The sequence below is a fragment of the Boleophthalmus pectinirostris genome, unplaced genomic scaffold (assembly GCF_026225935.1).
Source record: "Boleophthalmus pectinirostris isolate CB_2022bp ecotype Guang Dong unplaced genomic scaffold, ASM2622593v1 HiC_scaffold_20, whole genome shotgun sequence".
NCBI classification, from domain to species: domain Eukaryota; kingdom Metazoa; phylum Chordata; class Actinopteri; order Gobiiformes; family Gobiidae; genus Boleophthalmus; species Boleophthalmus pectinirostris.
This window is the reverse complement of record NW_026571153.1, coordinates 214422-227798: the sequence shown is the minus strand read 5'-3', so window position 1 is coordinate 227798 and position 13377 is coordinate 214422. Positions and strand designations below refer to the sequence as shown.

General features: G+C 48.4%; 1 protein-coding gene across 1 annotated transcript; it reads right to left on the bottom strand.

The window, feature by feature from the left end:
• Window positions 1-436: 436 nt before the first annotated feature.
• On the bottom strand, window positions 437-12979 carry LOC110162064 (7SK snRNA methylphosphate capping enzyme-like). The gene is made up of 8 exons (XM_055156771.1): window positions 12962-12979; window positions 12023-12275; window positions 6540-6579; window positions 6222-6429; window positions 4679-5459; window positions 2996-3208; window positions 2469-2577; window positions 437-671 (listed from the first exon to the last, which is right to left on the bottom strand). The coding sequence occupies exons 2-8, from the start codon at window positions 12257-12259 to the stop codon at window positions 619-621; spliced, it is 1641 nt and encodes a 546-aa protein (XP_055012746.1). The 5' UTR covers window positions 12260-12275; window positions 12962-12979; the 3' UTR covers window positions 437-618.
• Window positions 12980-13377: the final 398 nt, after the last annotated feature.

Here is a 13377-nt window from a genome sequence, read left to right as displayed (position 1 = left end):
CCAGGACTAAACCAGAACTAAAGAACTAAACCAGGACTAAACCAGAACTAAACAGGACTAAACCAGACCAACCCAGGTCTAAACCAGGACTAAACCAGAACTAAACCAGACTAAACCAGGACTAAACCAGACTAAACCAGGGACTAAACCAGGACTAAAACCAGAAACTAAACCAGGACTAAACCAGAACTAAACCAGGACTAAACCAGGACTAAACCAGAACTAAACCAGACTAAACCAGACCAGACCCACTAAACCAGGACTAAACCAGAACTAAACCAGAACTAAACCAGGACTAAACCAGAACTAAACCAGAACTAAACCAGACTAAACCAGGAACTAAACCAGGACTTAAACCAGAACTAAACCAGGACTAAACCAGGACTAAACCAGGACTAAACCAGAACTAAACCAGACTAAACCAGGACTAAACCAAGACCAGAGTTTTTCTTTATTTCGAGTCGTTTATTTTCACACATTTCAGTCAAAGCGTCTGATTGGTTAAAGTCCGACGTGTCACTTCCTGTCGCTGTGGGGACCTCATTTCCCACGATGCTTTGCTTTGACAGTTCATAAAGTCCAAGGTCACGGCCAATCAGAGCCCTCGATTACAGCGCGTCACTTCCTGGGGGTGGGGCCTTTGTGGAACAGGTAAACAGGCCGAGGGTTTCCTGTGGACAGGTGAGACAGGTGAGGACAGGTGAGACAGGGACAGACAGGGACACACCTGCGCGGGTGAGACAGGTGAGACAGGGACAGACAGGGACACACCTGCGCGGGTGAGACAGGGACAGTGACACAGACAGACAGACACACCTGCGCGGTGAGACAGGGACAGACAGGGACACACCCTGCGCGGGTGAGACAGGGGGACACGGAGACAGGGACAGACAGGGACAACTGCGCGGGACAGGGACAGACAGGGACACACAGGTGAGACAGGGACAGACAGGGACACACCTGCGCGGGTGCGACAGGTGAGACAGGGACAGACAGGGACACACCTGCGCGGGTGAGACAGGGAGACAGGGACAGGACACACCTGCGCGGGTGAGACAGGTGAGACAGGGACAGACAGGGACAGACAGGGACAGACAGGGACACACCTGCGCGGGAGACAGGGACAGATGACAGACAGGGACAGACAGGGACACACCTGCGCGGGTGACAGGTGTGAGACAGGGACAGACAGGGACTCACCGGGTGCGACAGGACAGACAGACACCTGCGCGGGTGAGACAGGGACAGACAGGGACACACTGCGCGGGTGAGACAGGACAGGGTGAGACAGGGACAGACAGGGACACACCTGCGCGGGTGCGACAGGTGAGACAGGGACAGACAGGGACACACCTGCGCGGGTGAGACAGGGACAGACAGGACACACAGGCTGCGCGGGTGAGACAGGGAACAGACAGACACCTGCGCGGGTGAGACAGGGACAGGCACACACAGGGAACACACCTGCGCGGGTGACAGCAGACAGGGACACACCTGCGCGGGTGAGACAGGTGAGACAGACAGGTGAGACGGGACAGACAGGACAGCGGGACACACCTGCGGAAGGCGGACAGGTGAGACAGGGACAGTGCAGGGACAGGGAGACAGGGACAGACAGGGACATGAGACAGGGACCTGAGACAGGACACCTGGCGGTGAGACAGACAGGTGCGCGGGACACCTGAGACAGGGACAGGGACAGGACACACCTGCGCGGGTGAGACAGGTGACAGACAGGACAGACAGACACACCTGCGGACAGGTGAGACAGGACAGACAGGACACACCTGCGCGGGTGAGACAGGTGAGACAGGGACAGACAGGGACACACCTGCGCGGGTGAGACAGGGACAGACAGGGACACACCTGCGCGGGTGAGACAGGGGACAGGGACAGACAGGGACACACCTGCGCGGGTGCGACAGGTGAGACAGGGACAGACAGGGACACACCTGCGCGGAGACAGTGAGGGACAACAGGTGAGACAGACACACCTGCGCGGGTGAGACAGGGACAGACAGGGACACACCTGCGCGGGTGAGACAGGTGAGACAGGGACACACCTGCGCGGGTGAGACAGGTGAGACAGGGACAGACAGGGACACACCTGCGCGGGTGAGACAGGGACAGACAGGGACACACCTGCGCGGGTGAGACAGGTGAGACAGGGACAGACAGGGACACACCTGCGCGACAGGGACAGGGACACACCTGCGCGGGTGACAGGTGAGACAGGGACACAGACAGGTGAGACAGGGACAGACAGGGACACACCTGCGCGGTGGACAGGGACACACACCTGCGCGGGTGACAGGTGAGACAGGGACAGACAGGGACACACCTGCGCGGGTGAGACAGGGACAGACAGGGACACACCTGCGCGGGCTGCGAGACAGGGACAGACAGGGACAGACAGGGACACACCTGCGCGGGTGAGACAGGTGAGACAGGGACAGACAGGGACACACCTGCGCGGGTGAGCAGTCTGTAGGAGCTGAAGCCGATCGTCTCCGTCAGAAACGAAGTGAATTTCTCTGGACGAAGACGAAGAGTCTGGAACTTTCTGAAGGTCGTCTCCTAGGAAACAAGGAGACAGGAGACAAGGTGAGAGGAGACAAGGAGACAGGAGACAAGGAGACAGGAGACAAGGAGAGAAGAGAAAGATTCACATGACATCATCACATCAGTACGAACAAAATCTGGTCTAAACTCAGGTCTAAGTTCGGGTCCGGACTCTCGGGTCTGGACTCGGTCCAGACTCTCGGGTCCGGACTCGGTCCAGACTCTCGGGTCCGGGCTCGGTCCAGACTCTCGGGTCCGGGCTCGGGTCCAGACTCTCGGTCCAGACTCTCGGTCCAGACTCTCGGGTCCAGACTCTCTGGTCCAGACTCGGTCCAGACTCGGTCCAGTCCAGACTCTCTGGTCCAGACTCGGTCCAGACTCGGTCCAGACTCGGTCCAGACTCGGTCCAGACTCGGTCCAGACTCGGTCTTACCGAGGCTCTCTTGCTGTGGCAGTAGCTGATCCAGGGCTGCGTCTCCAGGAGGAATAATCCGCCCGGCGACAGGCTCTGATAGGCTCGTGTGAAGAGTCTGGCCACGCCCTCGTCTCCGCCCTGCAGCTGCACCCACTTGGCCACGCCCAGACACAGGATGACATCATACAGGCCCCGCCCAGGCCACGCCTCCCCGTCGCACACGTAATCACCCTGGAAACAAGAAGCCACGCCCACGATCAATAACAGGACACGCCCACAATCAACAGCAGGACACGCCCACGATCAATAACAAGACACGCCCACAATCAACACCAGGACACGCCCCCTGTTCAGTAACAGTCCTCAGGTGAGATGTGAGTCACTGATGTGAACAAGGATTTACAAACCTTCAGAACATTTGTTTTATTGATTATTTACGTCGATTATTAATGTTGAAATTTGTCACATTTGTTGAGCCGCAAAACTCGACTTGTGTCAAAGTGAAACTCAAACCTCGAGATCCTGCAGCAGCTTGAAACTTGAAACTTAAACCTGCTGCAGGTAGAAACGAGGAGATGTTTCCTCCTGTGGGGAAATCAACCTGAGGCACTTTTCTTTTGTCGTCGTCTGTTTTATGTTCTTAATTGTTTTGTTTTTTACCCCTAATGAAAAGTTACAAATAAAGATGTGAAAATCTTAAGATGGTTTCTGACCAAAGCTTTGTACCAAATGGCACAGACATAAGATTAAAGGTCTGGATAATAAAAGGTTTAAAAAGGTTTTACCAGATTATAGAAGGAAATCACACGTTAAAGGAATCTTACTTAAGATAAGAAGTTATTACAACCAAAACCTGAAGCAAAGCAATTCTGAAACTACAATCCTCTGATCCAAAAGTTTATTAAGACACATGAAGCAGAACTAATAATAAGAATAATAAGAATAATAACTAAACTGTATAAATGCATGAATCTTCTGGCTCAACACTAAATATATTAAAAAGAAATGGGAAAGTTCAGGTCATTTTACAGTGACAGATGAAGAATGGGAAAATATATAAACATCTCAACGGACGAGCACAAAATCACAGATATAAAAATATATCACGATTTTTTTATAACACGAAAACCAAAGTGGCCACGATTCACAGGGAAACACAGACACAAACATCGATCAAAGACTCAAACCTGGTCAGAAATGATACATGAAACTAAGAAAATGGAAAAAAAGAACATTTGGACAGAAGTGCCGTCATATTATTGAAATATTATTTAAATTTAAATGTGATATAAAAACATGGAGTCTGTTAAATTAGTTTCTCTCTCTGTCGTGTTCAATGTTTTGTGTTGTTCACCTTTTCATTAAAACTAAAGAAAAATACATTATAAAAAAAAAGAAAAGTTACACGTCCTTTTGTTCACTACATTCTGTTATTTCACAATCTGCTGCTGGACTCGAGTCGTCGACTCGTGTTGTGGCTGGAATAAAAACTACAGGTCCACAAACACAAACATGTAGAAACAACTTTCTGGACGTAAAAATGTTTAATTTTGTGTTTTAGCTACAAAAGTGTAAAATATCAAGTGTGTAAATAAAACTCAAAATCTCCTCATCGCCTCAAAACAAAACAAGGTCAGAGTCTCAAGTCACGACTCGACTGGTGCAGGTTCTGATCTTAACCTCAGTTTGACTCAGACTCACCTGGAGAAACGTGACGTTGTGAGGGAAGTCCACAGACGAGTCCTGGGTCTGGTCCTGGGTCTGGTCCTGGGTCTGGTCCTGGGTCTGGTCCTGGGTCTGGTCCTGGGTCTGGTCCTGGGTCTGGTCTCTGGTCCGGTCCTGGGTCCGGGTCGGGGGGAGCAGAGGAGCAGACAGGGGACCTCGAGTGACTCTGAACGACTGAGGGAACGACAGAGACGACAGGATCCTCTGCAGCTCACACAAGTCCTGGTCCTGAACCTGGTCCTGAACCTGGTCCTGAACCTGGTCCTGAACCTGGTCCTGAACCTGGTCCTGAACCTGGTCCTGAACCTGGTCCTGAACCTGGTCCTGGTCCTGAACCTGGTCCTGAACCTGGTCCTGAACCTGGTTCTGATCCTTCCTCGTCTCCTCCCTCGTGTCCTCGTCCCCTCGTCTCCTCGCCCGCTCCGCTTGCACCAGGTCATGTGACAGGAAGTGTCGGACGTTCTGATTGGCTGCGTGCACCAGGTGTTTGTCCAGCTCCACCCCCAGGATGTGGGCGGGGCAAAAGGATCGAGCGACGAACAGCGTGACGTGACCGGCGCCGCAGCCGAGGTCGAGCGCCCGCCGGCCCCTGAACCAGGCGGGCTCCAGCAGGGCGAGCCGCGCGTCAGCCCCGCCCACCGCGCCCTCGCCGTCGCCGTAGCAACCGCGGAAACCGTAAAACTTACTGAAGTTTCCAAACTGATACCGACACCGATCCTTCGCCCGCGGACGCCGACCTGAGGGGCGGAGCCACGCGCTGCAACACAGGGAGGGCATCTGGGTCAAACAGAGGGTCTGAACCTGATCTAAACCTGGTCTAAACTCGGTCTGAACCTGATCTAAACCCTCGGTCTAAACCAGGTCTAAACTCGGTCTAAACTCGGTCTAAACCTGGTCTAAACCTCGGTCTAAACTCGGTCTAAACCTGGTCTAAACCTGGTCTAAACCTGGTCTAAACTGGTCTAAACTCGGTCTAAACCTGGTCTAAACCCTAAACTCGGTCTAAACTCGGTCTAAACCTGGTCTAAACCTGGTCTAAACCTGGTCTAAACCTGGTCTAAACCTGGTCTAAACTCGGTCTAAACCGGTGAAACCTGGTCTAAACTCGGTCTAAACTCGGTCTAAACTCGGTCTAAACCTCGGTCTAAACCTGGTCTAAACCTGGTCTAAACCTGGTCTAAACCTGGTCTAAACTCGGTCTAAACTCGGTCTAAACCTGGTCTAAACTCGGTCTAAACTCGGTCTAAACCTGGTCTAAACCTGGTCTAAACCTCTGGTCTAAACCTGGTCTAAACTCGGTCTAAACCTGGTCTAAACTGGTCTAAACTCTGGTCTAAACCTGGTCTAAACCGGTCTAAACCCGGTCTAAACCTGGTCTAAACCTGGTCTAAACTAAACTCGGTCTAAACTCGGTCTAAACCCGGGGGGGGGGGGGGCGGTGGGCGGGATGGGGGGGTGGTGGGGGGGGGGATGGGGGCGGTGGGCGGGGATGGGGGATGTGGGGGGATCTGTGACTCACCCGTCGGTCTTGGCTCCTCCCACCTGCGGCGTCTCGAAGCGGATTGGCTGAGTCTTGGCGGTCGCCGTGGTGACGCAGGAGGAGGCGGTGCGTCGCCGTCGGTTTCCTCCGCTCAGGGGGGGGTGGGTGTGTCTGCGCTGAGGGGGCGGAGCCAAGTCGTCCCGACAGGTGAGCGCCGTGTTCAGCTCGCACCATAACGGAGACGAGTCTGTGAAGAAGTACTTTTACTACAAATACTACTAATACTCCCCATCCTCCTCCAGTTCAATAAGTACTCTGTGTGAAAGTACTCGGTGTGTGAAAGTACTCGGTGTGTACCTGCGGTGGAGTCTGTAGTACTGTGTGTAGTACTGTGTGTAGTACTGTGTAGTACTGTGTGTAGTACTGTGTGTAGTACTGTGTGCAGTACTGTGTGTAGTACTGTGTGTAGTACTGTAGTACTGTGTGTAGTACTGTGTGTTAGTACTGTGTGTACTGTGTGTAGTACTGTGTGTAGTACTGTTGTAGTAGTACTGTGTGTAGTAGTACTGTGTGTAGTACTGTGTGTAGTACTGTGTGTAGTACTGTGTGTAGTACTGTGTGTAGTACTGTGTGCAGTACTGTGTGTAGTACTGTGTGTAGTACTGTGTAGTACTGTGTGCAGTACTGTGTGTAGTACTGTGTGTAGTACTGTGTGTAGTACTGTGTGCAGTACTGTGTGCAGTACTGTGTGTAGTACTGTGTGTATTACTGTGTGCAGTACTGTGTGCAGTACTGTGTGTAGTACTGTGTGTACTGTGTGTAGTAGTATGTGTGTGTACTGTGTTAGTACTGTGTGTAGTACTGTGTGTAGTACTGTACTGTGTGTAGTACTGTGTGTAGTACTGTGTGTACTGTGTGTAGTGTGACTGTGTGTAGTACTGTGTGTAGTACTGTGTAGTACTGTGTGTACTAGTAGTACTGTGTGTAGTACTGTGTGTGTGTAGTACTGTGTGTAGTACTGTGTGTACTGTGTGAGTACTGTACTGTGTGTTTACTGTGTAGTACTGTGTGTAGTACTGTGTGTAGTACTGTGTGTAGTACTGTGTGCAGTACTGTGTGTAGTACTGTGTGTAGTACTGTGTGTAGTACTAGTACTGTGTGTAGTACTGTGTGTAGTGTGTAGTACTTGTGTGTAGTACTGTGTGCAGTACTGTGTGCAGTACTGTGTGTAGTACTGTACTGTGTGTACTGTGTGTAGTACTGTGTGTAGTACTGTGTAGTAGTACTGTGTGTAGTACTGTGTGTAGTACTGTGTGTATTACTGTGTGCAGTACAGTACTGTGTGTAGTACTGTGTGTACTGTGCAGTAGTACTGTGTGTAGTACTGTGTGTAGTACTGTGTGTAGTACTGTGTGTAGTACTGTGTAGTAACTGTGTGCAGTACTGTGTGTACAGTACTGTGTGTAGTGTGCAGTACTGTGTGTACTGTGGTGTAGTACTGTGTGTACTGTGTGTAGTGTGTGTACTGTGTGCAGTACTGTGTAGTACTTGTGTGTACTGTGTGTCTGTACTGTGTACTGTATGTGTAGTACTGTGTGTGTAGTACTGTGTGTAGTACTGTGTGTAGTACTGTGTGTAGTACTTGTGTGTAGTACTGTGTGTAGTACTGTGTGTGTAGTACTGTGTGTGTACTGTGTGTAGTACTGTGTGTATACTGTGTGCAGTACTGTGTGTAGTACTGTGTGTAGTACTGTGTGTAGTACTGTGTGTAGTACTGTGTGTAGTACTGTGTAGTACTGTGTAGTAGTACTGTGTGTGTAGTACTGTGTGTAGTACTGTGTGCAGTACTGTGTGCAGTACTGTGTGTAGTACTGTGTGTAGTACTGTGTGTAGTACTGTGTGTAGTACTGTGTGTAGTACTGTGTGCAGTACTGTGTGTAGTACTGTGTGTAGTACTGTGTGTAGTACTGTGTGTAGTACTGTGTGTAGTACTGTGTGTAGTACTGTGTGTAGTACTGTGTGTAGTACTGTGTGTAGTACTGTGTGTAGTACTGTGTAGTACTGTGTGTAGTACTGTGTGTAGTACTGTGTGTAGTACTGTGTGTAGTACTGTGTGCAGTACTGTGTGTAGTACTGTGTGTAGTACTGTGTGCAGTACTGTGTGCAGTACTGTGTGTAGTACTGTGTGTAGTACTGTGTGTAGTACTGTGTGTACTGTGCAGTACTGTGTAGTACTGTGTGTAGTACTGTGTGTACTGTGTGCAGTACTGTGTAGTACTGTGTGTCAGTACTGTGTGCAGTACTGTGTGCAGTACTGTGTGTGTGTGTGCAGTACTGTGTAGTACTGTGTGTCAGTACTGTGTGCAGTGTGTAGTGTAGTACTGTGTAGTACTGTGTGCAGTACTGTGTGTAGTACTGTGTGCAGTACTGTGTGTAGTACTACTGTGTGTAGTACTGTGTGCAGTACTGTGTGCAGTACTGTGTGTAGTACTGTGTAGTACTGTGTGTAGTACTGTGTGTAGTACTGTGTGTGCAGTACTGTGTGTAGTACTGTGTGTAGTACTGTGTGTGTGTACTGTGTGTAGTACTGTGTGCAGTACTGTGTGTAGTACTGTGTGTAGTACTGTGTGCTGTGTGCAGTACTGTGTGCAGTACTGTGTGAGTGTGTACTGTGTGTAGTACTGTGTGTAGTACTGTGTAGTGTGTGTAGTACTGTGTGCAGTACTGTGTGCAGTACGTGTGTAGTACTGTGTGCTGTGTGCAGTACTGTGTGCAGTACTGTACTGTGTGTAGTACTGTGTGTGTAGTACTGTGTGTACTGTACTGTGTGCAGTACTGTGTGTACTGTATGTAGTACTGTGTACTGTGTGTGTAGTGTGCTGTGTACTTGTGCAGTACTGTGTGTACTGTGTGCAGTACTGTGTGTAGTACTGTGTGCAGTACTGTGTGCAGTACTGTGTGTAGTACTGTGTGTAGTACTGTGTAGTACTGTGTGTAGTACTGTGTGTACTGTGTGCAGTACTGTGTGTACTTGTGCTGTGTGTAGTACTGTGTGTACTGCTGTGTGTACTGTGTGCACTGTGTGCAGTACTGTGTGATACTGTACTGTGTGTACTGTGTGCAGTACTGTGTGTACCTGTGTGTAGTACTGTGCAGTACTGTGTGCAGTACTGTGTGCAGTACTGTGTGTGCAGTACTGTGTGCATACGTGTACTGTGTGTACTGTGGCAGTACTGTGTGTACTGTGTGTGTGTAGTACTGTGTGTAGTACTGTGTGTAGTACTGTGTGTAGTAACTGTGTGTAGTACTGTGTGTACTGTGTAGTACTGTGAGTGCAGTACTGTGTGTAGTACTGTGTGCAGTACTGTGTGTAGTACTGTGCAGTACTGTGTGTTACTGTTAGTACTGTGTGTCTGTCTGTACTGTGTGCAGTACTGTGTTAGTACTGTGTGTAGTACTGTGTAGTACTGTGTGTAGTACTGTGTGTACTGTGACTGTGTGTGTACTGTGTGCAGTACTGTGTGCTGTGTGGAGTCTGTAGTACTTTGTGCAGTACTGTGTGCAGTACTGGCTGTGGTCTGCTCTGTAGTACTGGCTGCAGTAGTTGTAGTAGTGGTAGTACTTTCTGAAGTACTGTGGCTGTGGGGTGCGGTGGGCGTCTGTTGGCCCCGCAGGTAGGGTCTGATGTCGGCGGGTCTCAGGGGTCAGCTGGACGGCGGCGGGTCACTCACCGAGGCTCCCCCAGGAGGCGGCCCTAAACCAGAACTAAACCAGGACTAAAACCCAGGAACTAAACCCTAAGGACTAAACCAGAACTAAACCAGAACTAACCCTAGGAACTAAACCAGAACTAAACCAGGACTAAACCAGAACTAAACCAGGACTAAACCAGGAAAACCAGAATAAACCAGGACTAAACCAGAACTAAACCAGGACTAAACCAGGACTAAACCAGAACTAAACCAGGACTAAACCAGGACTAAACCAGGACTAAACCAGACTAAACCAGAACTAAACCAGAACTAAACCAGACTAAACCAGGAACTAAACCAGAACTAAACCAGGACTAAACAGAACTAAACCAGGACTAAACCAGGAACTAAACCAGGACTAAACCAGGACTAACCACTAAACCAGGACTAGAACTAAACCAGGACTAACCCAGAAACCAGGAACTAAACCAGGACTAAACCAGGACTAAACCAGGACTAACCCAGGACTAAACCAGGACTAAACCAGGACTAAACCAGAACTAAACCAGAGACTAAACTAAACCAGAAAACTAAACCAGGACTAAACCAGGAAAACTAAACCAGAACTAAACCAGGACTAAACTAACAGAACTAAAGACTAAACTAAACCAGAAGGGACTAAACCAGAACTAAACCAGACTAAACCAGGACTAAACCAGAACTAAACAGAACTAAACCAGACTAACTAAACCAGAACGACTAAACCAGGACTAAACCAGAACTAAACCAGACTAAACCAGGACTAAACTAAACCAGTAAAGCTGAACTAACCAGGACTAAACCAGAAGAACCGACTAAACCACTTTAAACTGAAGTTTGTTCAGACCAGGAGGAGCTCAGAGTCCACAGACCTGAACCTGTGAGCAACAGGGTCCGGGTCCAGGTCCAGGTCCAAGGTCCAGGTCCAGGTCCAGGTCCAAGTCCAGGTCTAAGTTTAAGTGTAAGTTTAAGTTCTTTTTTTTCTGGGGCCACAGGAGAAAGTGAAATTATTGTGGAGTTAAAATGTTGAACTCTTCTGTGTAAATATGACTTTATTGATTGATTGATTGATTTGATTGAATAAACTTGTGTTTGTTGATCAAATGAGTAAAAGTTTTTGTCGTGTCGCTGCTCAGACTCAAAAGTTTCTGTTTGACTCATGAAAAAGTGAAACTGCTGAACAAAAAACTGTTATTTTAAAAAACACGAGATAAAAGTGAAGCAGCTCGAGGTAAAAAAATAAAAATATTAATGATGTGACGATCTCCAAATCTCAAACTACAATATATATATACTTCTATTTATATTTATATATATATATAAAGTATATATATATATATATATATATATATATGTATTTACCGTCACATTTGAAAGAGGATGATATCAATGATATCAATGTTTTGTTTTTAAAATCCTGACATGATTTTGGTGTGAATTATTTCTGTCATAATCACAAAACTTCAAGTCCAAACATGTTTGTTCATGTCGTCTGCGCTGAAGTGAATCATGGGAAATGTAGTTCTGATGTTTATAAACTGTTATTTCTGTAAAACCTGAATTTAAACAAAGAAACTTGTGATTAGAAATATTCTGACGAGATTAAAAAGACTTTTAACAAAACCACATCAGGATGTTTCAGTTTCTGTCAAATCTGTTTGTTTTGTGTCGACCAAAAGAACCGAGAGTGAAACTGGACCAGGCCCAGGTCTGGTTCAGAGAGTCTGGTCACAGTCTGGTCAGAGTCTGGTCACAGTCTGGTCACAGTCGTGTCCCAGTGTCTCTGTTTTGGACAAATCTGATCCTGAATCAGTAAAGAGAAACAGAAACTGACTTTTGTTTGGGTCAAATACAGAAAAACGACAAAACACAAAGAAAATGTGACTAGAGTGACTCGAGTTCATGGTGAATGACCCGAGTGCAAAACAGTTTTACTTCATCACGACTCGAGTCACAGTTTTATTTTGAACCCAGAGTGTCTCAAACTTTTATTTTGAAAATCTGGACATTTTTGTTTAATTTGAATCTGACCTGAGATAATACTCCCTACAACTGTACAACTCAAACTTATGGGGGTCGGGGGGGGGGGGGGGTCACTGACCTGTTGACCTCGTCGTTCAGGAGCGAGTTCAGGTTCAGGGGGTCGAAGATGTTTCCTCCCAACAGGAAGTGGCTGGGCCGGATGGACTCTGATTGGCTCTCGCTGTTGGCGCGGCGACGGCGTTTGGGCGGGGCCCTGAAGCCGCCGCCCACCGAGCAGCGCCGCTTCCCCATTGGCTGAGAGGAGACGGGGCGGGGCTTCGGCTCCGATTGGACCAGAGCCGAGGGTTTGTCCAACGACATCATCTTCCACCAATCACAGCTGAGGAGAAAGAGAGAGAGGACCAATCAGAGGACAGGACACAAGGAGAGGACCAATCAGAGGACAGGACACAAGGAGAGGACCAATCAGAGGACACAAGGACAATCAGGACCAATCAGAGGACAGGGCCACAGGTCACACAGAAACACCAGGAGCTGACCTCTGACCTCTGACTGTGGCAGGTTTGTTCTAAACCTCAGTGTGTTTGTGCCCTTGAGCTAAACACGCCTCTGTGCACAGCCCCAGTACTACTGTAGTACTACTGCAGTAGTACAGTATTACAGTACTACAGTACTGCAGTAGTACAGTACTACAGTATTACAGTACTACAGTACTGCAGTATTACAGTACTACAGTATTACAGTACTACAGTACTGCAGTATTACAGTACTACAGTACTACAGTATTACAGTACTACAGTACTGCAGTATACAGTACTACAGTATTACAGTACTACAGTACTACAGTATTACAGTACTACAGTACTACAGTATTACAGTATTACAGTACTACAGTATGACAGTACTACAGTACTACAGTATGACAGTACTACAGTAGTACTGCAGTAAAAGTACTACATGTCACTAAAACCTGCTCCAGTCTGGAGGAGCAGCTGCTGGAGACAAACAAATAAATAAATAAATACAACAACACGACTGCAGTACTAGTACTAGTCTCATACTCACTGTGTAGTACTGCAGTAGTGCAGTTGTAGTAGTAGTAGTAGTAGTACTCACTGTGTAGTACTGCAGTAGTGCAGTTGTAGTAGTAGTGTAGTAGTAGTAGTAGTAGTAGTAGTAGTAGTAGTAGTAGTAGTAGTACTCACTGTGTAGGTACTGCAGTAGTGCAGTATTGCAGTATTTGCAGTATTTGTACTTCGTGCTCGTTTGTTTCTTGTTTAGGTCCGAAGCGCGTGTCGGAGCGCGTGCGCGGTAGGGTCGCGTGAGCACGCCTGTGTGCGTGTGACGTCATCAGCCTCACGCAGAGCTAACGCCGTTAGCCTGAGGAGCTAACACCTCAAACTACCGCCTCAGAGCCGCGGGAGCGCGCCCGGTACCGGCAATGCGCGTGCACACGGACGCGTGCACGCCTCCGGTGCAGG